The 24,998-nt window shown below is 36.3% G+C and overlaps 1 protein-coding gene across 1 annotated transcript in view; it reads left to right on the top strand.

Annotated features, from left to right (window-relative positions):
* Positions 1-24,998, top strand: part of TMEFF2 (transmembrane protein with EGF like and two follistatin like domains 2) — a 273,362-nt gene that overhangs the window by 205,674 nt on the left and 42,690 nt on the right. Inside the window, exons 6-7 of the mRNA XM_065927708.1 lie at positions 10,650-10,798; positions 11,711-11,770. Coding sequence (XP_065783780.1) covers positions 10,650-10,798; positions 11,711-11,770 — 209 coding nt within the window. The remainder of the gene's footprint in view (positions 1-10,649; positions 10,799-11,710; positions 11,771-24,998) is intronic.

Below are 24,998 nucleotides of genomic sequence, written 5' to 3' on the forward strand. Positions count from 1 at the left end.
TTTGCTAAGTTTGACATTTAAGCAAAATGTCAAATTTAATATTTTTAATTTTATTTTGGAACTATCAAAAACATAACACATGTGCATCCACCACCTAGTTTTAGCAAACTTATTTAACCATATTTGCTTTTGCTCTTAAAGACATTACAGATAAAGTCATCTTCCTTCCTTAATCATATTTCCCACCTTCTCTTTTCAGGGTTGGTATATAACATCCTTATGAATATTGCAATTATATTTTTTATTCATCAAATAATGGAATTTATGATAGCATGTTATAATATGTATTGATATTATTTTAGAAGCAAATTTAAATTAAATGACCCTAAAATTAATAAGTGAAAGATAAAAGATGATATAATCATAACAGGAGATCATTTGATACAAGTTTTAATTATAAATGTTGTTAGTTCATGCCAGCATAATCTAATTGACACTTTATTTTTACACTCAGTTATAAGAGTGTAAACTTTTGTGGATACCATTCTGGAAAAAACATGTAGCAAAACCACTGAGAATTAATTTCATGAGGAAACACTGCAAGTATACAAATATCACCTATTTTCCTGCCTTTATATGATAAGATCAATAAAACTGACTGAAGCTTGTTGGATATTTTATTGCTCCTATTTATCACTCATCATTCATACACACACACACATACTTACTACTCTTATCTTCTTAGCTCCCTGAGAGCCGAGTAAAGGAAAACATATTAGGTCTTAAGCTGACATTACCTAATAAAAGGAGATAGGCTCAGATGATCAAGCAAGACTACTTTTTTTCTTTGAAAAAAATATTATGAGTGTCCTTATAGGAAAATAAATAAAAATTAAATAAACAAATGAAAATTACCTGAGCAATGCATGGACAGCGTTTTCAAACTAGCAGTTTTACCACAATGCAGAGCTAGTTTTCATTTACTGTTTCTTATATCTCATGAATTAAATCCAAGTTCATGATATCAAATTACAGGTTTCTAGAAAATCTAGATGGTAATGATGTTGGTGCATATTTACTCCTGAAAGTCTCCTGGCAAATGAAAGCATAACAGAGGGCCAGTATGTAAAATACAAACATGAAGCCACCCCACTGGCTGAAGTAGGGGTGGGAATCCCGCAGCTGGTCCTCAAGAAATGTGCTGGAACACTCAACATGGACTGCGACAGGAAGGATTGAGTGGGAACTCAGTCTATCATGTTATTCAAATGAGATTTTTTTCATCATATTGTGTTTCCTTCCAACTTTTTACTCTGCGGTTTTCATGCTTTCTGATTTGTTGTGTACTAAGACCCATCTAGTCAGAGCAACCACGCTTCTTAGTAATCAAAGAGTCACCCTTGGTTATTGAATATGTTTTCTAGCTTAATGAGCAGGGCATACACATGATGCTAATGAGGGATTTTTGCTTCAAGATACTTTTAAAAATGTATATGAGTAAGAAGAATTGTTTTCTCTGATTATTTTAAGATGTAAATGCAGCTGCTTCAGAAAGGAAAAAATAATCCCGAGAAAAATGCAACTGTGATACATGAAAATGGATCACGAGTTAAATCCTGTTTCAGCTACTGCAGAGGGGCGCAGGAGCACTCACAGCCTTTGAGGGAGCCTTGTCTGCTCTCTGAGGCAGTGGCATTAATACATATCTGCTGCCACAGTCATCTTCAATCACTCCTGGACACAGGCAAGAGTATACGCTCATACAAGGAGGAATTCTCTAAACTGCAGTGAAGGGTGTTTCCATGATATCTCCTTCATGATAGAACCCTGTTTGCCTCTGTCCCAGGGGCAAAGGAAGAAAATTGTCCCCACCAGGAGAAGGAATGCCTTCCTGAATCCCACACCCAAATGCCTCCCTGAGCCTAGCTGTTCTTCTCCCAAGTTTCCAATTTAGATCAGAACTCAGGTCAGGAAAAAAGCAGGAAAGGCATGAGGGTATCGTTTTCACCTTAGCGCTTTGTTGATCCTTCCTCTGCGTGACTGCCTCACTCCCAAGCTTTCCTTGCTAGTCCAGTGAGCTGACAGCGATAGCCTGGTGACTGGGCCCTGCCTCTGCTCCCCTACCATCTTGTCTTCCTAAAGTGCGCCTTTCATCATGTTGACCTTATCACCATGTGTCAAAAAGCTTTCTGGACTCCCCATTGCCTTTCTAGGGCAATAAAGACCACTCTTTGCACTGAAATTGAGGCCCTTTATCATCTGACTATAGAAAGTTGGACTCTGCCACTTTTACTGGGAGTTCACTTCAATCACACTGATTTATTCCTGTTCCCCCAGCACCCAGTGCACTGTCTGCCTCCACACATTTCCCCATGTCGCTCACTCCATCACAGTTCTGTTAAATCCTACCCATCTTTTGAGATAACCCAGTTTCCGTGGTATTCTCTCCAGTGAAAAAATGTTAGTCACTCAGTTGTGTCCAACTCTTAGCGAACCCAAGGACTGTAACCTGCCAGGCCCTTGTGTCCATGGAATTCTCCAGGTGAGAATACTGGAGTGGGTTACCATTCCCTTCTCCAGGGGATCTTCCCAACCCAGGGATCCAACCCGGGTCTCCTGCATTGCAGGCAGGTTCCATGGACTTCCTGGTGGCTCAGACGGTAAAGCGTCTGCCTGCAATGCAGGAGACCCGGGTTCAACCCCTGGGTCAGGAAGATCTCCTGGAGAAGGAAATGGCAACCCACTCCAGTTCTCTTGCCTGGAAAACCCCATGGACGGAGGAGCCTGGTAGGCTACAGTCCATGGGGTCGAAAAGAGTCGGACACGACTGAGCGACTTCATGTTCACTTTCACTTTCTTTACCATCTGAACCACCAGGGAAGCCTTATCCTTCCTGTCTTGTGAGCATTAAACCTGGGAGTCAGGTGGAAGTTGGAACTAACTATCTGGCACAGGGAACCCCTCCAGAGTTTCATCTCCTTTCTCATCACTCCATCTTGGTTTTACTTAATGAATCAGTCCTGATTTCTCCACCATGGATGTTTTGGAATCAGTGCATTTAATCACCTGTCCCTGTCACCTGAAACCACACACATAGCACCTAGAGCATGTGGAAGAAGGCATGTAACTGAAGCATGTACATTAGTCAAGAATATTAAATTGCTTATAATGGAGTAAAAATGAAAGTGAAAGGGGGTGTGGCTGAGATTTCTCAGAGACTATGCAAGTTATCTGCCTTAGAAAGAGCCAAGAAACTTGCTTAAAATGCTGATTTCTGAGTCCCATCCCAGATGTAATGCATCAGAACTTCCCATGACAAATCTTACACTAAACTTGGAAAAATCTCTTAGTGTTACAGGGTAAGAAAGAGCATTTACTATGATTGCAAGTCATCACAACTGCACATCAGAATCACCTGTGGCATTTTCGACACCTACAGTTACCTTGACCTGTTATCAGACCTCCTAAGTGAAAACCTTTGGGTTGGTGCCCAAGGTTTAACTATTCCACAAGAGATTTTTGATCTGCATCCAGGGTTGTATACCACTAAGTCAAGAAATTAATGATTATCAATGCTTATTAGGTAATTACAACTTCTAGAAACAGTGTTAAGCAGTTTATGCACATTTACAGACTATCTCCAAGGTTTAGGGAGGTTAAATAACTAGTCCGATGCCGTAACTTTAGTGAGTGACCAGCCTCAGTTAGGCACAGTTTGATACAGAATGAGCTCCAAAGTCACTCTCGGCTTCCTCTATTGTTTCAGACCTTATTTTAATACATGGCTGGCAGCCCTTTCCCAGGAATTGATCCTCCTGTTAAATATATGATTCTGCTTTTGAAAATTCTGACATCACCTAGGGAAAGGGTTTCTCAGTTTAGTTTCCCTTCAGTCAGATACCCATTGATTTGGCTATCTGTAGTTTTATACTTTTCCTCAGTTCTTTTCATCTAACAGGCCAATTTCTGTACTTTAATCCTTATAGATATATTGTTATGGTTGTTTAATTGCTAAGCCGTGTCTGACTCAGTTGCGTCCCCATGGACCATAGCCTGCCAGGCTCCTCTGTCCAGGGGATTTCTCAGGCTAAAATACTGGATGGGTTGCCATTCCCTTCTCCAGAGGATCTTCTGAACCCAGAGATCAAACCCACATCTCCTACATTGGCAGGCAGATTCTTTATCATTGAACCACCTGGGAAGCCCCATAGATAGACATTTATAGGAACTGAATCTTTTCCATGTACAAGGGAAGCCTGGTCCCCCTCCTTGTAATCCTGGCTTACTTGTCTGGAGAAGGGCATTGCTCCTTCCTCCTAGGTTTTAAAACAAAAAAGATTGCCTTTCTCAAATTAAAAAAAGTATTGGCCCAAGCTCACATATGTCACCTGAGTAACAACACAGTAGGCTTCCTCATCTCACCTCCCAGTCAGCACTTTTCCACCCTCTGTATAGAGGGTTTAACTTTTAATGAATTTTCACATCTCTTTAGCTCATTTTTGCCCACAATTCAGTTGTTCCTGTAGTTTCTTTACTGGTAAAATACTTCTAATCAAGTTCCATCAAAAGGAGTGACATGAAAATTGAATAAATGCATGTAAAGTGTCACAGAACTCTTGAATGAAAGGTACACACTATTTTTTTGCTGTTACTAATATCATGCAGCTCATCCATTACAGTTCTGACAGAGGACACTAACGGCAGCTCTGACCTCATTTACTGGCTGGGCCAGAAGGGTTCTGCATCGTAACCTCAGAGACAGACAAGCTCCGGGGAAACAGACCAGTCATGGTCTGAAACAGCCCCGAGATCACCGTCACTGCAATGCAGGAAACTGCAGATCAAAACCTCTTGTGGGATATTTCAAACTGATTAAGAGTGTTGTATGGTAAAATTCTGAATGGACACCAGATCAAGGACCTTGGGAGAGGAGTAAGTGACAGGCATGTTTAATAGATGAAACAAAATCTAGTGAAATTAGAGGGCAGCCACAAAGCAGACACATGAATGAGTGATGTGCTACCTGGCAGCACTCGCATCCTCTCTGGTTGATGACGAGTCGTTCCTAAATACAATGGGAAAGGCTTAACTCATTTCAGAGCATCCTTGGACGAAGCATTTCAGGAGAGGTAGAGAACTAAATTAATGTCAGACACCCCGAAATATTCATGGGGTAATTATAAATGTATGTGAGTTGTCCTAGATAGCACCTTTTATTTAGTATAATTTAGATTCTTCACTCCATCAAATGGTCTTTTAAAATTATTGGATGTTTTTCTCCTTTCTTACAATTCAGAGAGCTAAGGTTTTCAGTCAATGTTAATTTTCTTTGAAGAATTTTCAGAAGGGAATATTTCCACATAGAGACCCCTAAAATTATTATTTTCAAGTAGGGCTGATTCTTTTTCTTTGTAGCATAGAAGAAAAGAGATCTATGTAATCACGGTGTCAAAGTGTCAAAAGACTGAGATAGGTTAAAAAAAAAGAAGAAAAGAAAAGAAAACACAAAAACCTTAAAGGCATCCATGCAGTCCTCAGCCTTACAAATTCTTGGCTCATATAAAATACTTGTGACATGCTATAATTAACCAGTTACTCCTCTCAGAATGAATAATAATGCAATTATTTGCCAAATGCAGGGAAGACGGGGTAGTTTCTGTTTTTAAAAATGTTCGCCTTTCATTTTTTTTCTTTCTATAGAAAGAAAAATCCTGGATTAATTTACATAAGCTCTGAAAGCACAGAGTGACCTGCATTCTCACCATTAATACAATAATTCTGTCACCTTTTTTATCAGAGTCTTATATTTTTCAATAGTTTGAAATACCACTAAACTGACAAGTCACCTGCATGTTCAAATTGTTCTTAAAAACTGCACCCAAATACCACAGAATATACGTAGTAACCTGTAAACCTCTTTTTATGTTGATTGGACTTCTGTGCCATTGACGCGGCTAAGGGCTAATGAGGATTCTGTTTCCTTTGTCCATGTAGACACAAATAAAAGAAGGGAGGTGAACCTTAGTTCTTCAATATCCTTCTCCTTCCTTAGAGATTCCATGTGCCAAGTAGCACAAAGTTAGGTGAGAGTTTATCTGAATATAGCAATGGTTCTCTCTTCTATGTGTTGATGTCTAGACAATGAGTGTTTTCTTTCATTTTTTCCACCTCCATCCTGCCATTATCTCAGTAATTCATTCAGCAAGCATTTATTCAAGACTTGCTATGGCGCACTGTCCTAGGTACCAGGTAAAATTCAAAGGTAAAAGAGGTACATTTCCCTTGAGAAGGTTGCAGAAAGGTAAAGCTATGAACTAAAGAACAGGCACATTAACAATGTAGTCCATGCTACCAGGCAGCCCCCTCTCCACATCCATACATACACAAATTCATTCACTCACATAAACACAAAAAACCCCCTTGTGCCATGAATATGAGCTTCTAGAACTTCCTGACTCTTTCTAAGTTTTGAAACAAAGACTTGGATTCAGTGCTAGATTTTGTCATTTCAGTAGAGTCATCTCATGTGTGCCTGTCTCTATGTGTTTTTCTGTGGAGTCACCTTTGTATAGGATTTCCATAAAGATAAAATATTCTGAACAATTGATGCCTTAAATAACCAGATTTATTGAATACATCTCAGTTATTCATTCTAATACCAGATGTTGTTCAGAATTTTTTAAAACTAATAGTCTCTGACATAGTCACTAATTCACATATTCACTAAAAGTCTCTGACAACGTCACTTGTTTGGGAAGACAGAGACTGAGTCAACATGACTTAAATTCATAAAATCATAATAAATATCCCCAAAGTAGACATAATTTTGTTTTCTCAAGCCTTATTCATCCAGAGTATTCCTTTAGTTAGTTGACAGCAGGAATTTGAATCGTTTTTGTCTTTCATTGTAGTCAACAGTATGAACATGTAGTGAACAATGCAGGTTTTGGCATCAGACTGCCTATATCTAAAATTAGGTTCTTCCCCTTACAAGCTGTGTGACTTCTCTAGGCCTACATTTTCTTACCTGTAAGACGACAATGGTGTGTGTGTGCTTAGTCACTCAGTCATGTCCCCCTCTTTACAACCCCATTGATTGTAGCCCACCAGGCTCCTCTGTCCTTGGGGATTCTCCAGGCAAGAATACTGGAGTGGGTTGCCATGCCCTCCTCCAGGGGATCTTCCAGGGATCAAACCCAGGTTTCCATATTGCAGGTGGATTCTTTACCATCTGAGCCACCAGGGAAGCCCAAGATGGAGATAGTAATGGTAACTACCTCACAGAGATAGAAGGATAAAAAGAGTAGTAACATATGAAGCATATAACTCTGGGACAGGCACTGTCATTGAATAAGCTATTACTATTATTATTACCATTATTCTTAAATTCAATTGAATATTCATTTGATTTCAGTGAGGACATTTAATATTCGGCAAGAAAAATATTTATTAGCTACCCTATGTCTACTTTTACGGCAGTAGAGTGATGAGAATTTGGATTAATTTTATCTGTTCTTTAAAAATATAAAATCCTTTTGCTCTGTTCATTCATTTCACTTATGTACATATTGAAACCACAGTTACTAAAAGTTTAGTGTGTGAAAGGGATTGGGCAGGGCAGGAGCTCAAAGATTAGCCACTACTGATAAAAGCCAAAATGGACTTAGAGTTTGAGACTCTGATCCTGGAATTCTGCATGGTTTTCTAACTAGTTAAGCCTAATATACTTAGGTACAAAAAATATAGTAAATAATGATCATATAATCAGAATTCATTGGTCTTTCATAATGTAGAAATATTAGGTCTTTGTAAGTCAATCCCAACGTTTCCTTTTCCCTGATCTACATAGTTTTTAAGCCATTTCAGCAATCAATGAAGCTTCTTCAACTTATTCAAAGAAAGAAAAGTATTCTCTAAAGGTTTCAAATTTCCAATTGATGCTGAAATTCATGAGCAAAGTTATTATACTCATGTATTTATTTAACATACGCAAGGCTCAACGAGGAGGGAGGAAGGAGGGGACTTATTATATAATGACACTATACAGGAGAGAAGAGATGAGTGTAACCCATGCTTGCCTGAAGCTTATAGCAAAACTCTTATCTTACTTTCACCTAAAAGAATCTAGGTCCTCCTTTTGAGATGAGAATAGAAATGGCAAATATCTGTACTTTTTTTCTTAGCCATTTCCTGAAAGACTTTATTTGAGGCAGCAAGAGTGAGGAATTTCCAAAGGGGAAACAAACCTTTGAAAGAATATCCCTGAACAAGCAATGCTGGAAAAGGAAAGGAAGAAGGTATCGGCAGCAAAAAGTCTATGGGACTAAGATCAGATCAGTCAAAGGGAAAAAAGAAATAGCCCACTGGAAAAGGGTGATTTTGTTAGAGTTTCTGAATAATTGTTTAATTTATTGGTGCTATGGTTTAGTTGAGTTCTTCACTGAAATGTTGAATCTGGCCAGTTCAATTCAACCAAATTTTATCTTTCCATCTCTATTCTCATTTGCTATCTTGTTATGATATCAAATGGATCTCTGAATTGCCAGTCTTTTTTTTTTTTTTTTTTTTGGCAAGATTATATGTGATGTACTTCCCTAAATTTCTTTGTATTCAACTTGGAGAAACCTGAAAATCCCTTGATATCTTACCTAATTTGCTCTAGATGTTCATAGGTTCTCACATACCTTCCTCTCTGTTCCGCTGCTGCTAACAGATAATTATTTCAGTGTCTTGCAAAGGGATGGTCTCTAGAGTCCAACTCAACAATAGTCAAAACCTCAACTGTCCTCAACATAAATGAAACTATCTTTTTAAAAATGAAAAAATCTGTCCCCTTTCCTCCTTATTTATTACAAATGGTTAAGGAGAACAAGCCTGAGCTACAAAGTCACTTCTCCCAATTCTTTATCACAGGACCAAAAGCTCTTTGAACATGTAGCAGCTCCTGATCTCAGATTTTTCAGATGCCAAGAATCAGCCAGAGAAGCAGTATTGTGATCCCAGTAGCTGTCATCATGTAGCACCATCACGGGCAAGGTAGAACACCGCTCTCAATGACTTAGGCATTAGAGATGGTTGCCATCTCTCTTATTTGTACCTAAGTGAACTATTAAAAATAGCCAAGTGTTCCTAGAGCAATTCTCTTATTCAAAATAATAATAATAATAATAAATGGATTAGCACATTATCTGCCAACATTTTTAACCAAGATCTAGGTAATTCTGATACAGATGGTTTCAAGACTACACTCTGAGAGACACTAGTGTGTAGACAAACCCTCTTTCACTCAGTCAACAAACCAATCAAGCAGTGATTCCCAGGAAGTGAGTCTGATGCCAGGCTGATTAACTAAGAATGCAGAACCCTAGGCTTTCCCCTGCCCCAGATTTAAGGAGGCCCAGAAACCTGCTTATAAATGACTATGTTTAAAAGTTTTCCAGGAAACTAATACATAGCCTGTGGTGGGTGCAAAGGAATTGTATTTTAGTTTAACACATCTGTGGGGGTCCTTGTTGCACAGTTTACTAGCTCTCTGACCTTATGTAATATCATTGGTCTGTAAAATGGCTGTTGCAAAGATTAAAGAAAGCAATGTGTGTTCAGAACCCAGCATGTTGTCAGCTGCTTGTTTTTGTTATCCTTACATCCTATGCTCAGCTCCAAGTAAAATATACAGAAGTAAAATGTGTGATTCATCACTTCAAGAATCTTATCATCTGTTTAGAAAAGTAATATAAATATTAATAAAAATTTTAAACAAGAGTTTATATTCTAAGGCAGTAACATATTTGCACACATAAACACAATATTCTGAGTGAAAAAGTAGATTGTAAAATACAAGGACATAGGAAAAGTCCTAAGAAGCTTGCTTTAAAATATCTATTTCTCTTAATTCAAGTAAACTAATTTTCATTAATTCACCAAATTTTTATTTCTATTAAGAAATCTATTAAAATCATGAGTGATAATCAACTTATTTAAAACTGAAAACAGAGAGAGTAGTATGTATTTGGGAAAGAGATTAATGGCATAGACTATAAGGGACCCATGAAACCCCTAAAATATTATGCAGAGTTGTTTACATGAGTACAGTATTTCTGAGGAGAGGTCTATACCTTTTATTTGATTCTCAAAGAGTTGGGTGATCTCCTCAAAATACTAAGGACCATTGACCATTGCTATTTAGCACATCTTATGTGTATCTTCATATATAATGAAGAAATTTAACTTCTGATTTCATTCCAAATAATCTCCATGTGTACATTCTCTGAAATGTCCTCTGAGTCATTTTCCTCAAGCTTTCACCATTCAAATATCCCGAGAAAAGAAGTAACACAGTAGATTTCATTTAAGGAAATTGTAAAGCAGAATTTCATGGCTACTTCAGCCTATTCGAATTCTGCAGGCATCAGCAGGGAAGTTTATGTACGTGTTTTAAAAGTTCCAGTGGCAGAGATTAACTGATGATTATTTTCTGAGTTTCCCCTTTTTTATTTTTTATCCATTGCTCAGTCTTTTGAATTATTTTCGATTAGTTCTATGTTTCTTTTCATCTCAGGTAGAAGAGTGAAGAACTTCCCCTGGAAGGATATAATTCAATTTTGCCAACTTGCATTTTGCCAACCTAGCAATTCTTCCTCTTTGTGTTTGATTTATAATGTGGTAACAACACCATTGATGTTGCACATTTTATTTCTCTCTCCCTTTAGGTGTGTGTGCAACATTGACTGTTCTCAAACCAACTTCAATCCCCTCTGTGCTTCTGATGGGAAATCTTATGATAATGCATGTCAAATCAAAGAAGCATCATGTCAGAAACAGGAGAAAATTGAAGTCATGTCATTGGGTCGATGTCAAGGTAATACTCACACCAAAATTCATTTCAAAGAATATCTTTAGTTTTTGCATGGGCTTCCCCTGTGGCTCAGCTGGTAAAGAATCTGCCTGCAATGCGGGGGACATGGGATCCCTGGGTTGGGACGATCCCCTGGAGAAGGGAAAGGCTACCCACTCCAGTATTCTGGCCTAGAGTTCCCTGGACTGTATAGTCCATGGGGTCGCAAAGAGTCAGACATACTGAGCGACTTTCAGTTCACTTCACTCAGTCTTTACATAGCAATGAAAAGTGGAGATAATCCCTTATTAGGCAGGGATTTCATTTTTGAAAGACAAGTTTGGTTTACAATGGACAGTAAATTTTACTGTAGCAATTGTGGTGGTCATAGGGCCTATTGACAACAGTCCATACTTTTTTTCTGTATAATGGTGCATATTCACAATGCCATCAACACTGGGTCCAATATTCAAGAGATTGTAGATACACTCCTTGAACAGGGTAAAAAGGAAGTTAAAATCATTTTTAGCAAACAATATAAAGATTTATTGTATAACATTGAAATCAAAGCAAGTCACAGCATTTTTATATATTGAGTCAATAGAAATATGTTAAGTTCATTTTTATAAGTGGGATGTCCCAGAATGTCCTATTTTGTTTCTTGTTCAGAAACAAATATTTTCTTGGGTTTTGATTTGTTATTTTTTTACCCAACTTATCTCAGTTATAGTTTGAAACTTCTCCTTGCCCTAAGCATTAGAAAGCCTATATCTTTCTATTTGTCACTCTTAAACAGAAATTGATATTATAAATCTGTTTTGTGTAAAGATTGCTTAGAAATATATTTGAAAATTCCTTAATTGTAATGAAAATACTGTTAGAGAGATATCTGGGTAACAAGTTAATCAATCTTTATTGTTAATTTTTTTAACACAGATAACACAACTACAACTATTAAATCTGAAGATGGGCATTATGCAAGAACAGATTATGCAGGTACATAATATTTTCTACTACAAAATATGAACACTACTATTAAAGAATTCTGAGGAATCATTGTTTACCATTGGTCCTAAGTTGATCTTGTAAGACTCCTAACATGGGCTAGTCTTCTCTTGCTTTACTTCAAATTTTCAGTAGATAAGATTGAATTTTTGTAGACGCAAATAAGATACTTTTTTTTTTGCAGTTAAAGCAATTGTCAAAAATGTCAGTAAGATATAATTAACTTGTTTTGACAGTGCAAATAGTACAAATGACAAAACATTTATCAAATTAATGGGCATCAATGGAAATTAATGCAATTTTTGGCGGTATATTGTAATTAATGCAAATGTTCTAGTTTGAATTTTTATAAAAGTCAACAATAAAGAAGTCTTCTAGTCTCTAAAAAAGTTGGAAAGAAAGGACATCTATAAATAGTAATACAGACTGTCTTTACTCTGATGCAAAGTTTAAAAGGTATGGTTAATTTATTTTAAAAATAATAAAATAATTTACTTAGAAACTAAAATGCAAAATTATACATTTATAATTTTATAGAGTAAAATTATACTCTGACACATGCAAAATTATAAAGCATTTTATGCGGAAATGTAAATCTTATTTAGCAATTATAGAATATTATCCTGAGGAATATTTTTGCCTAATATAGTTTGCTTGAGTGAGAAATAATTTATGGATATTCAAATATGATTTTTAACAGATTCTTAAATTTCATAGAAATTTAGGGTAAAAATATAATAAATTTATTGAGGTTGATAATGATATGTAGTTTTTTAAAAACAGTTTTTCATTTAGTTTTTAAATATCTATAACTAGATTTATGGCTAATATCCAATGGAAAAAATGCTTTTCTTTTGAAATATGGACTATTATTCACTCTTTTTGAAACTGCATTTCCTTTTTAGCACTATTTCTGCCAGTATATTTATACACATAATAAGTCTTGATGAAATTTTTTAAAATTAGATGTTTTACTTAAAGATACTTCAAACATCTCAGAATTTAGAAATAATTCTTTTTAAAATTTTTCCATTTTTACCTTAATTTTCAACACATAAATAAATTTTTTTTTGTGCGCTAGTAGTCTGGAATTATCATGAGCAATGATCCATGGAAAAAGAAATTAGTTCTACATAGATATTGTATAGCTGTTTCCAAAATGTCCAGGAGACCTATTGATACACGTTCCTTTAAAAGAAGAGACCATGGTCAGTAGTTTGAGAAGATTCCAGATAAACAAATGATTTTTTTTTCTTTATAACCTAGAACTCCTCATAGCTTTTATGTGCAGTATAAAATTTTTCAGAAATATGCATCTTTTATTTATTTAATGCTTTTTATGTCTTGTGCAGAATTTCTCATATATACAAAATACACACAAATGTAGGCCATATAGTAAAATGAACCCAAAGGTACTCATCACTCAAACCGAGTAACATCAATCCATGGCTGACCTAACCCCATCCCCACACCCATCTTTCTCCACTTTCAAAATATGTGGAAATCATTCCAGAAATTACATCATTTTATTCATAAATACTTTAGCTTACATCTCTAAAAGATCAACTCTTTTTAAATAAAATTATGTCATTATCACATACAACACAGTTGTGAATAATTCCTCATAACACATAGCTTTTATCAAACTTATTGATGAATAACACATTTTTTGTGGCATAGTTTTCATTGCTAGTGTCACCAAGAATGTACTTTGGAATATGCTGATCTATAGGAAAATACTGAAAGTAATGAAAGATAATAATGGAACATTGAAGTCTGGAGCTAATAGCATGTTTTACATATTAAATGATGTCAAATTTAAATTCTATGTTTTATTATAAATAATAACTATATATTGGCATTTTAAATCACAACCTGACATATTTAATTTTACTGGAGCCTAAAATATTTGGAGATTTTATAAGAATCTCACTTTTATACAAGGAGGAAGTTACTAAGTGCACTTAAAATATTTTTATACCTGTTTTGTAAAGTAATTCATTTAGAAAAAAATCAAAAATGTTACATTTTGTGAATATCTTCTCCATTGAACTCATAGGAAAATCAAACCTCTTCCTGAGAATTTTGTCCCTGAAACAAAGAACAGTTCAAGTTGATTAGCCTCAATGTGCAAATATATTTGCATGTATAAATTTGTATCAATAAATGGAATGGAGTATGCAATTCTCTCAACATTATGCATACTGCATATTAATGGTTTATCCATTTTCAAACAGTTTGGGAAGCTGAATTTTTATTCCAAAAAATATTTTATATTTGAGTTTGGTTTCAAACAGATCATCTCTGGTCTTCAGTGTCAATGTTTTTAGTTGACATTGTTTCTTTCCTATCTATGTCTTTATTGAATATAAGAATGTGTTTTTAAGTACCTGCAAATGAAAACTACCTGGATGCTCAATGTTGTCAAAGATGTTCTAATTTGACATCAGACTTCTCTAGTAAATCCTATAGGAAAACTTTTGAGATAAAAAGTAAAGTTTAAAAATAACATGTGTTGAAATCCAGATTTAAGACAGGAACAAAGATAATGTCAATGGAAGCTTGCAATTTCTAATTAAACATTGATTGCACACTTTAAAATTCCCCTGGATTTAATTTAGATGTTTATCTTCATCAATGATCTTATTAAAATGTAATATATTCACTGGCAACCCACTCCAGTATTCTTGACTGGAGAATCCCGTGGATGGAGGAGCCTGGTGGGCTGTAGTCCACAGGATCGCAAAGAGTCAGACACGACTGAACAACTTCACTTTCACTTTCACTTTCATACACTTTTTAGACATTATTTAAATAATAGTCATGCTGTATGTGCTTAGTCGCTCAATTGTGTCCGACTCTTTGCAACCCCGTGGACTGTAGCCTGCTGGGCTCCTGTGTCCAAAAAATAGTCATGTCCCTCAGCCTTTCTAGGACTTCCTTTGTGACTCAGCTGGTTAAGAATCTGCCTGCAATGTGGGAGACCTGAGTTCGATCCCTGGGTTGGGAAGATCCCCTGGAGAAGAGAAAGGCTACCCACTCCAGTATTCTGACCTGGAGAATTCCAGTATTCCATGTAGAATACTGCTGGACTGTATTGTCCATGGGGTCGCAAAGAGTCGGACACGACTAAGCGACTTTCACTTTCACTTTTCAGCATTTCCAAGCTTCCCATAGTATTTGAATTTTCCTGAATTTTGGGACTCAAGCTTTAAAAAAAGTAAAAGGGCACCAAATGGAGACTCAGTAGTTATTGTCCTCTTAATTTGTTTCACAAGCTCAAAACTCTCCAAGGAGAGAAAACAGGAACTGGGTGACTCCTTTTCCTAGAAGTTTGCTAGTGCTCAAAGCTAATTTAATGTCCGTCACTTCCCCTGTTAGACAAACATTCATGTGCTCTCGCACCACAGAGAGGTACAGATCTTTAATGCATTCTCCCTTTTTTCCTTACCTGACTTTAATATTATACTTTAAAACTTTTAGCTTCCCCCCACTTTCTTCACTTTGAGCCTACCTTGAAGCTGTTAATATAAGAACACATATATATGATTACAAAAATGGAAATACACTTTAAAGAAAGCCTAAATCTAAAAACAAATATGCTGTATCTCATTTTTTATATAACCTTAAAAAGAGAAATTCCAAGTAAGGACTAGTAGGGGCTCATTTATGAAAAAATGAATGCAAACCACGAGAACCATGCCCCCAACAAGGCTAGATCCTGACTGGGCTTATGCAGAGCCGTGAATCCCCAGGCTCTTCCAGGCACAAACCTGAAATGGACACTAAAAACCAAAAAACTTGTCCAATCATCCCGGTCGGCAGCACTTGCTGATTATGTCTGACTTGGGTCTCTATTTTGCCCTTTCTTCTTTAATGAGACTCAAGGCATTAGTGAGTCCTGAATCAAGAGCTTTGGGTCTCTTTGTTTCAAGGCAGACAGGATCCCTGTCTGATGAGCTAAACAAGCCACTTAATGCTATTCTCCCTTCATCAGTCTAACATAGGCTTAGATTTAGGTCTTCTTGTTCACTAGCAGAAAGGTTCAGAGAACACAATTTTATAAAACCACAAAGCTGGGGCTTTCAGGGATTTCCATTGTTTCAAAATGCTAATATTAAACTTTCCTTCTGGAAGTTTTTAAATAGCAAATGTTTTACGTCTCTTGAAATCTGCAACATTGTCTTCATAGATGTGTGTATGTGTGTGTTGCCCTCATGTCTTGTAATGAAAAAAGAAATGAAGTGCAACTATTTTGTTTTTCTTCATCTGATATGTGTATTTTCTGATTGGGTGGGTTGCTTTTCTGTCTGAAAGTCTGGTCATGCTTCATAAAAATGACTATATATTTTTTCTGGTAAAAATATGCTTAATTTTATAAGTTATTAGATGTAAAAAGAAAAACAAGCAAAACAATCATGAAGTTAAACTAGTCTGTCTTTTATCATCTGGAAAATAAAATATATTTTTTAATGCCATTCAGTACTGATTTCCAAAAGTATTTGCAGCAACTTACAATTAAAATATAGTCAATGAACTTTCTTAAAGAGAAACTGAAAACATAAAAGCAGAACTGTTGAGGAAAATAAATATATCAGCAACATAGACTATTACAGTTACTGCATTTAGCCCTAAGCATTCTTGCAATCAATATGAAAAGAGAAATCATGATTGAATCAATTCATTCAACAAATATTTGGTCTGTTATATGCATTCTGATGTCCTGAGCTTTACAAAGGTGAACATATCAATGGAAATCTCTGCTAAAATGAAGCTTAGCTCTTTCACTGTCTGATCAAAATAATCAGTTCAGAGGCCACAGTTTCTTTGGAACTAAATTCTAAGGAAATATTTAGTGTAGATCTTATAAGGCATCACTGGAAAATATAGAATGGATAAGATCTTCAACAGTGATTTTTATAAAATATGCCAAGAGTCTCTTTATATGGCTGGGGACTTTTAAATCAATTTTTGATAACATTCTAGACCATAGCATTAAAATATGTATAACTCAATGATAGGGTTCCTGTGGCAGACTAAAGTAATTAGTTACATTCATGTATGTTTTCAAATTGAAAAATAAATAACCCAGAATACTGAGGAAAATAGCTCCAAGAGAAAGCATACTCAGTCTGTCTTTCTCATGTAGTTACAGGTTCAACAGGATAACAGAACAGTCAGAAAGCTTGAGTAAAGATAAAGGATATGTTAGATTACTGTCTGTATATGGGGGAGAGAAATCCCCCTGTTTTTATTAGTTGTTAGTGAGGAAAATAAGTCCTGAGTCATTCCCACTCTAGGGAGGGAGCCAGGCTCTTCTTAGCTCTGAGTCTAGTTATGGAGTCCATGTGTCTACTTGATCTACATTGCACTGGGTTGTTCACTATTTCTTATAAAATTTAGGCAGGATTAATTTTTAGGAAATGTTCTCTTTTCCTTATTTTTAAGCAATAACTTAGATATTAAGCCCAGGTCTGAAATATGGAAGAAAATAACCAGAACTATACATTTAAACCAAATTCTATCTATCCTATTATTATTCCATCAACCCATTTTTCTACATTAAGAGGAAACTGACATCTTGAAAGGGTATCTAGATAGCCTAAGTGAATTGTCATAATAACTTGTTCTCTGTAGAAGCCATTGCAATTTACAAAGGCTTTTCACATATATTGTCTCCCTCAGCCTTGACAACCGAAATGTGAGGGAGATATTATATTCATTTGACAGGTGAGAAATGGAGGTTCAGGAAGATTAAGTAAAAAGACTATGTGATAGAGCTAAGGCTCAAAGCATCTTTGCTAATTTCAGATTCCAGCAAAATGTGGATGGTGAGAGATCAGGGGAGGAGCGTCACTACCTAACATTTTTAGGGGCTTTGGGACTGACCCTGCGCCTTGAAAGTTAACCCCTTTTGAATCCAGATTCAGAACTGTTTCACCATGATATCCCCATTGCTGTGAGATGCTCCAGAGTTACTCTTCTCTTTGAACTTATGTCTTTATATTATAAGCACTATACTGTTTGGCTTTAAAATTCTCCTGTTCTGTTTCCTATTTATCCACATACACGGGAGAAGCCAAAGGGAACAGGATTTGTTACCAAGTAATCCTGCATTAATAGAAAATGTGTGTGTGTGTCACTTTGTAGTTTTACAAAGATCCATCCACATTACCTTATTTGCTTTAACATCAGTTCAATAAAATAGTGTTAGAAGTAGTTAGGGGAAATAAAATCATGGCTCAAAGATGCTAAAATGGTTGACCTGGAGCTGGATGCAGTATTTTGACGTATTGACCGTCCATCCATGCAAAAAAAGGCACTTGCTTGATTTATTTACTATTTGCATTGATTGCCCTTCCACTATATATATATATATATGAATGCCAAGTGATTACATATCATATTTTCAATACAAACTAATTCAGTCATGTGGCAAAAATCTGCATTTAAAATGGGAGCTTTTTCTATTTGCTTGTAAACACAAGGAACACTTCACTGGAAAGCATGTTATGTCTAGGCCAATAATTTGATCTGTAGGAAATAAATAAATAAATAGCAGCAAATACAGACAACAGCTTGTAGCACAAATATTGGGTATCAACAGTGAAATAAATAAAAATGTTTGCCTGGGCTATTACAATGCCACCAGACTAGTCTAGAATATTTAAGTTCAGGAAATGAATTAAGATGTCAAGATTTTTTCAAGATTTCTGAGGGAAAGTGTCTCAATTTGAGTATTTTCCCCTCTGGGATTTACTTTAGAATACTGCAAAATTCATAAAGCTTTCTATGAACTCTGACTCACAATTTTTCCTGCTCTCTTGAACTTCTGTGCTTTCATTGTTTTCCCCATAAAATCATGTAGCCAGTCATCTGTAATATAATGTTATGTTCATGGTTTTAGATAAACACAGAAATAGTATTTGCAATACAGACGAAGGTTTTCTACTGAAGAGTTGCCTTGGGCCTTGCTAGACATGCTGGAAAACTTTGTGTTTATGCCCCAGTTCATAATAGCACCCTGCATCATTTATGTGCACTTTTTTTTTTCCTATTTGAAACACTTTTTTTCTAAAACAAATTGTTCACCATGAGGTGTTACTCATCAACTTTTCCCTCCCATGAAGGTGTGGCTGCCAGTTTAGTGGTTAAAGCCATTACAAATCAGACAGGGCTGAGTTGAAACACTGGCCATGTTATTATTGCTTATTTAAATTTGAATCAGCTAGTTAACCATTCTGAGCCTCAGTTTCTTTATCTGTTCAGTAATAAGCCTACTCCCACAGAGCTGAAGTTTGAGCTGAGATGAAATGTAAGTGTGTATGTGTCAATGCTACTCTCCTCATTCGTCCCATCCCTCCCTTCCCCATCTCCTGTGTCCATATGTCCATTTTCTGTGTCTGCATCTCTATTCTTTTCTGGAAGCAGGTTCATCTGTACCATTTTTCTAGATTCCATATATACGTGTTAATACACGGTATTTGTTTTTCTCTTTCTTACTTATTTCACTTTATATGACAGACTCTATGTCCATCCACATCACTACAAATGACCCAGTTTCATTCCTTTTTATGGCAGAGCAGTGTTGTATTTTATATGTATACCACATCTTCTTTATCCATTCATCTGCCTATGGACACTATCATGTGTAAAATAATCGGCTAGTGGAAAGCTGCCATATAGCATAGGAAGCTCAGCTCAGTGCTCTGTGATGACCGAGAGGGGTGGGGTTGAGGGAAGCCGGAGGCTCAAGAGGGTAGGGATATATATACATATAGCTGATTCACTTTGCTGTACAGCAGAAACTATCACACCATTGTAAAGCAATTATACAAAAAAAAAAAAAAAAAAAGATGTTACATAAGGCGTTAGCAAGTAGCAAGTAAGCTAGCTCTTGCTGTTAGTTTCCTTTTGGTCTGACAACTTAAAAGAATTTATTTTATGGGAAATGTAACACATTGTATGGGACATGGTCTATTCACATATGGGTTCAGAGTTTTTATACATATACTGTCATTTATAAGATCATAAAAGTACAAAAGTTTTATTTTTTCCTGCCCAAGTCATATAACAACTTATTGCAAGATCCTTTGGCTGATTTTTTAATTCACCTATAAAGAAACACTTATTAAGCACCTGCCATCTCTAAGTCTTTGACATGTTACTATGTCAAATTTATCACATGGTCATTTTTTTCAGTTTTCCTCTAGTCAACACAATGTTATGCATGGTATATTTTGATCATTTAAAAAACATGGTCACCAGATTATTACACTATGTGATCCAAATAGGAATTTAATAAGAGGACATAACATTTGACAGGACTACAAGATCTTGGTGTCATTTTTTTTTTTCTAGTTGAACTTTAAAATTAGTCATTTATATCCCAGAGTATACAGGAATTTTTTCCACTTGTGCAGAATATTTAGGGAAAGTGTCAAAGTCAGGATAAATAGTTTTAACAAAAACTGACCATCAAGGAAAAACAAGTCTTCTTGGCCTAGGAAAGAGGAAAAACTCTTTGAATTCAAACATTTGGTATCACTGATGAAAGTGAAATAATTCTCCACTATGGTTTACCTTTTTACCTCAAACATGACATTTCTGTTCCCAAGGAACAGTAGTTTAAGTATGGATAGAATATGTGAAACTGAAAGAAGAGCAGGATATGTTCAAATTCTCTGTATAATTTCAAGACACATAGTTCTCCATAAAACTAATATCTAGAATTCAAGCAGTTTCAAAAAACCCAAAATATCTACAGCACTTTGATTTACTTCTTTTGTTAATGAGTCTGACATGCCCCAAATATGTGAACCCACATTATCAAGCACATTAAAAATTCAATTCTCACATCTTGACAATTTGAGACTGTATACAAACATAATCAAATAAAAATATTTTAAAATATCTGAAAAACTAAAATCTCTCAGAGAAAATGCATTTCTAAACACTGTTACTCATTTTATGGGTTGTAGCTTATTCCCTCTAGTTGATCATTTGTAAGAAACTCAGACTTTCAGTCTGAACTCAAATGGAACCAAGAGAAATCTAACTTATGAGCTAAACTCTAGGCATAAAAGTGCATGAAGATCTGTAATAAGGCTTGAGGAATGTAACCTGAAAATAGGAAGGAGGACCAAAGAGGAAAGCATGCCATCCCCACCTCTGAGTCCTGAAAGCTGAAGGGACTTGGTACTCTCAGGGAAAGCTAGTGCTTCAGTATGCAAGAAGAGAGATGAGAATTTGAGTGACAGATCTAATGATAGAGGGGATTTTGCCAATTATGGAGCACAGTTCCAGCTGAGCTTTGGGAAGTGGCTGGAGTTGGGAGACAGAGGCAAGTTTAGTCAAGGGCAGAGAACCAGCAAACGCAGCACATCACATAGTGGAGATGATGAATTGGTAGAGATAGGCAACTGGCATAGTGAAAGTGAGAGTGTTAATCTCTCAGTCGTGTCCCACTCTCTGCGACCCCATGCACTGTAGCCCACCAGGCTCCTCTGTCCATGGGATTCTCCAGGCAGGAATACTAGTGTAGGTAGCCATTTTCTTCTCCAGGGAATCTTCCTGACCCAGGGATGGAACCTGGGTCTCCTGCATTGCAGGCAGATTCTTTACCATCTGAGCCATGGAGCAGGGAGAAGACTATTGGGATAGGACAGTGCAAGAATTGGATATTTACTAAATTCATGACAGATCTCTTAGACTTGTAGACTCAGACATCTATGTTTTCAACACTCTAAAAGTAAGCTGTTACCTCCCCGGTAAATCAAGATTCGTGTCAGTGTATAGATTTGCAATAAGATAAAATTGTCTGAGCTCTTGTTTCCTCAGCCAATGCATTCTCTTCTTAGAGTTGAATTCTCCAAGAAGCCCAGTTATAATGAGGTCATTAAGTGAATCTGAACAGAGTGTATTTTCTTTAGATGTTTAAGGAATCAAACTAAGACAGCCTGATATAAAAGGCTATACAATAGAGATATTCTTGTCCTCAAATTTATATAGATAATAAGTGCCTTTAGCCAGGATTTCCTCTTCCATGGTTAGCACTTAACAGTAACGTTATTGGCCTATGTAACTCTCCTTTGATGAGTTTCCATTTCTGGGTGTTCTTGTCCAATCTACCTATTTTTCTAGATATAGTAAAGTTTAGACATGCTCTCCTAAAAGCCAACTCATGATTTTAAGACTTTCTAGTGCTCTGGAAAAGCACAGGGCTATCCCTTCTTCCTGCTTCTGAGTTCCCCCAAGAAATTACAATATTGGTATGAATACCAATATTAACCATATTGGGTTGATAGGTCCTTCTACATTTTGAAAGTTGCAAAAGTTTTTCTGCAAAGTTATCTTTCAAAGCCCTTCCTTAACATATAATTCAAAGAGGTCTGACCAATAACTAAGAAAAATGAGTAAATCTTAGAAAGCAAGTTTAATATTTTGGTGTATCCTAAAATAATTCTTAGCATTTATGCCAATAAATTTCCTTTATGGTTTCCTTTATGACACTGTTAATGTTTCAGTTCATTAATACAAACAGAACAAGTTTATTTATTATTCCAAATAGAATGAGATGGAGGATTCTGTGGGGAACTGTGAATGAATCATCAGTGTTTGGTAGTGTTATATAATATTCCTGTAACATATGAAAGTGTTACTTGGTCAGTCACGTCTGACTCTTTGCAATTCCATGGGCTGACTGTAGGCCACTAGGCTCTTCTGTCCATGGAGTTTTCCAGGCAGGAATACCGGAGTGGATTGCCATTTTCTATAACATATATTCAAGGCCAAATTAAAAAAAAAAATCGACTGCTTTTAGGTGGTGCTGGTGGTAAAGAACCCCCCCCTGCCGATTGATACAGGAGAAAGGAGACACAATTTCCATCCCTGGGGCAGGAAGATCCCTGGACGAGAGCATGGCAACCCACTGCAGTATTCTTGCCTGGAGAATTCCATGGATAGAAGAGCCTGGCTGGCTATAGTCCGTGGGACTGCAAAGAGTCAGACATGACTAAAGCGACTTTAGCACGCATGCATTGCTTTTATCTTTCACATTTTCTAAGACTCAAAGCTGTGTGTGCCAGCCATACATCATAAAACCTCTTCCCGAGAGCATTTCATTTAATAACAGAAATAAATGTCTGTTTAACTAAAAAATTTTTTGAATAAAATTTTAAAAACCGTTCAGAAAATGAAGCCTATAAACAAGCTCCATTTGTCCTCTAGAAATTAAGTATTCCAGAAAGATCATGTTATTAGTCTACAGAGTTTAAACCAACAGGCAATTAGTGTTTTGTCAGGCAGTACACATCCAAATTCACTTCTGCAGATTGACTGTTCATGTACTGTCACAATTATTCTACAAATCTTGCACCAGGAGGTTTTCTCCTATTTATTTTTCCATTATTTAAAGAGCCCCAGGGAAGTTGAAGGTTTCTAGTTGTTTGAAATGATCTCTGAGCAAATCTCACTCCTATCTCCAAACCCTAGCCACTCACCCTTCCCCCTAGTTGGGACATATGCCTTTGTTTCTGATTTTTTAATGAAATGTAGTGATGGAAGTATGAGCAGGAGCCAACAGGCAGGCAAGGGAAACTTATCTGTAAAATCATTTAAAGAAAGTGTCCACACTGTCTTCTACATGCAAAGTAATTAATAGTAGGCAGAGCACCCATCAACAGTGATAGACAGCCATTACCTCTCACTTACCTAAGCATGTTGTTGAGAGTCTATTCTAACATTCAAGCTGACTGCTTTCTGCAATTTAATGTGCTTGTTAGCTGTTCACATTAGCCGTGAATTGGTATATGCTTATTAAATACAGCTAATTGTAATGTTATCCTAAGAAAACCACTGTCATCTTCATTATAATCATGATTATCATCATCATCATATCAGGAAAATAATATACTGGAATAGAATCACTTAGCTCTTTCCAAAATCAAGTAGAAATTTTATGTGTATTGTCTACTGTTTTAAATTCTCTACAAGGATATTCTCCAATGATATAGGTAGCCATATTTATTTCTTAATTTTATTTTAATTTCAGAGCAAATAACTTACAAAGAGCATTTTGTAAGAGAAAGAGCCTGGAATAGGAGTGCAAAAATTTTGACTTAGTGTCATCTTTATTCTAACCTACCTCGTTGAAACTTAGACGGGTATTTAGCCTCTAAGAATCTTAGGTTTTCTCATCAGTAAAATTGGAAAGTAAAATTATATTATAATGAAGTCTTTCTGGATTTAGGATTCTATAATCAAATACACAACTTTAGTTCAAAAAGCATGATCTTAAAAAAAAAAAAAAAAGCATGATCTTGAGGGAAAGTCATTGACCCTTTCCTTGTGCCAGTGATTCTCAACCGTGGCAACAGTTGACAATTTCTAGAGGCATTTTTAATTGTCTGGGGATGAGGAGGTACACGCACATCTAGTAGGTGGAGGCCAAGGTTGCTGCTATACTAAACATCTTACAATGTAGAGGACAGGTCCCCACAACAAGGAATTATCTAGCCAAAAGTGCCAATAGTGTCAAGGTTTGCAAATCCTGCTTAATGGTCTTAGAAATTATAGGGAAGTAGGGCTTCCCAGGTGGCTCAATGGGTAAAGAACCTGCCTGCCAATGCAGAAGACATAAAAGACGAGGGTTCAATCCCTGGGTCAGGAAGATCCCCTGGAATACTGGCATGGAAACCCACTCCAATATTCTTGCCTAGAGAATCCCCATGGAGAGAGGGGCCTGGCGGGCTACAGTCCAGAGTGTCGCAGAGTCAGACACAACTGGAGCAACTTAGTACACACGCATAAACATTACTTAGGTTCTAGACATTAAGTCACACCATGAAGTCTGCAACTGGGTCCTCTAATCATTTCTCAGTTTTCCCGTGCCACAGAGGAGACATAACCCTAAATCAAGGATCGCTGGCTTAGTCCAAGTTTCTTTTTATCTTACTGTTTGAAACATACAGTCTTTTTTTTAAAAACAATGGTTGTCTCATAAATAGAAATATCCTTTAGAGCTTTACAAATAAGAAGGAATGTCTGTTTCTGAATGTCTTTAAAATAAAAAGGAATGCATTTTCTGAATGATGAAAATGCATCTAGCTAAAAAGGAAGTTACACTCTTAGTTGTCATAAGTTACTTAAGAAAGTCCCCTAGTCATAATTGGATCCTTATCTTATGCAGTATTCTTAGCTGGTAGTCTGATTACAGGTC

Source organism: Muntiacus reevesi, chromosome 3 (genome assembly GCF_963930625.1).
Source record: "Muntiacus reevesi chromosome 3, mMunRee1.1, whole genome shotgun sequence".
NCBI lineage: Eukaryota > Metazoa > Chordata > Mammalia > Artiodactyla > Cervidae > Muntiacus > Muntiacus reevesi.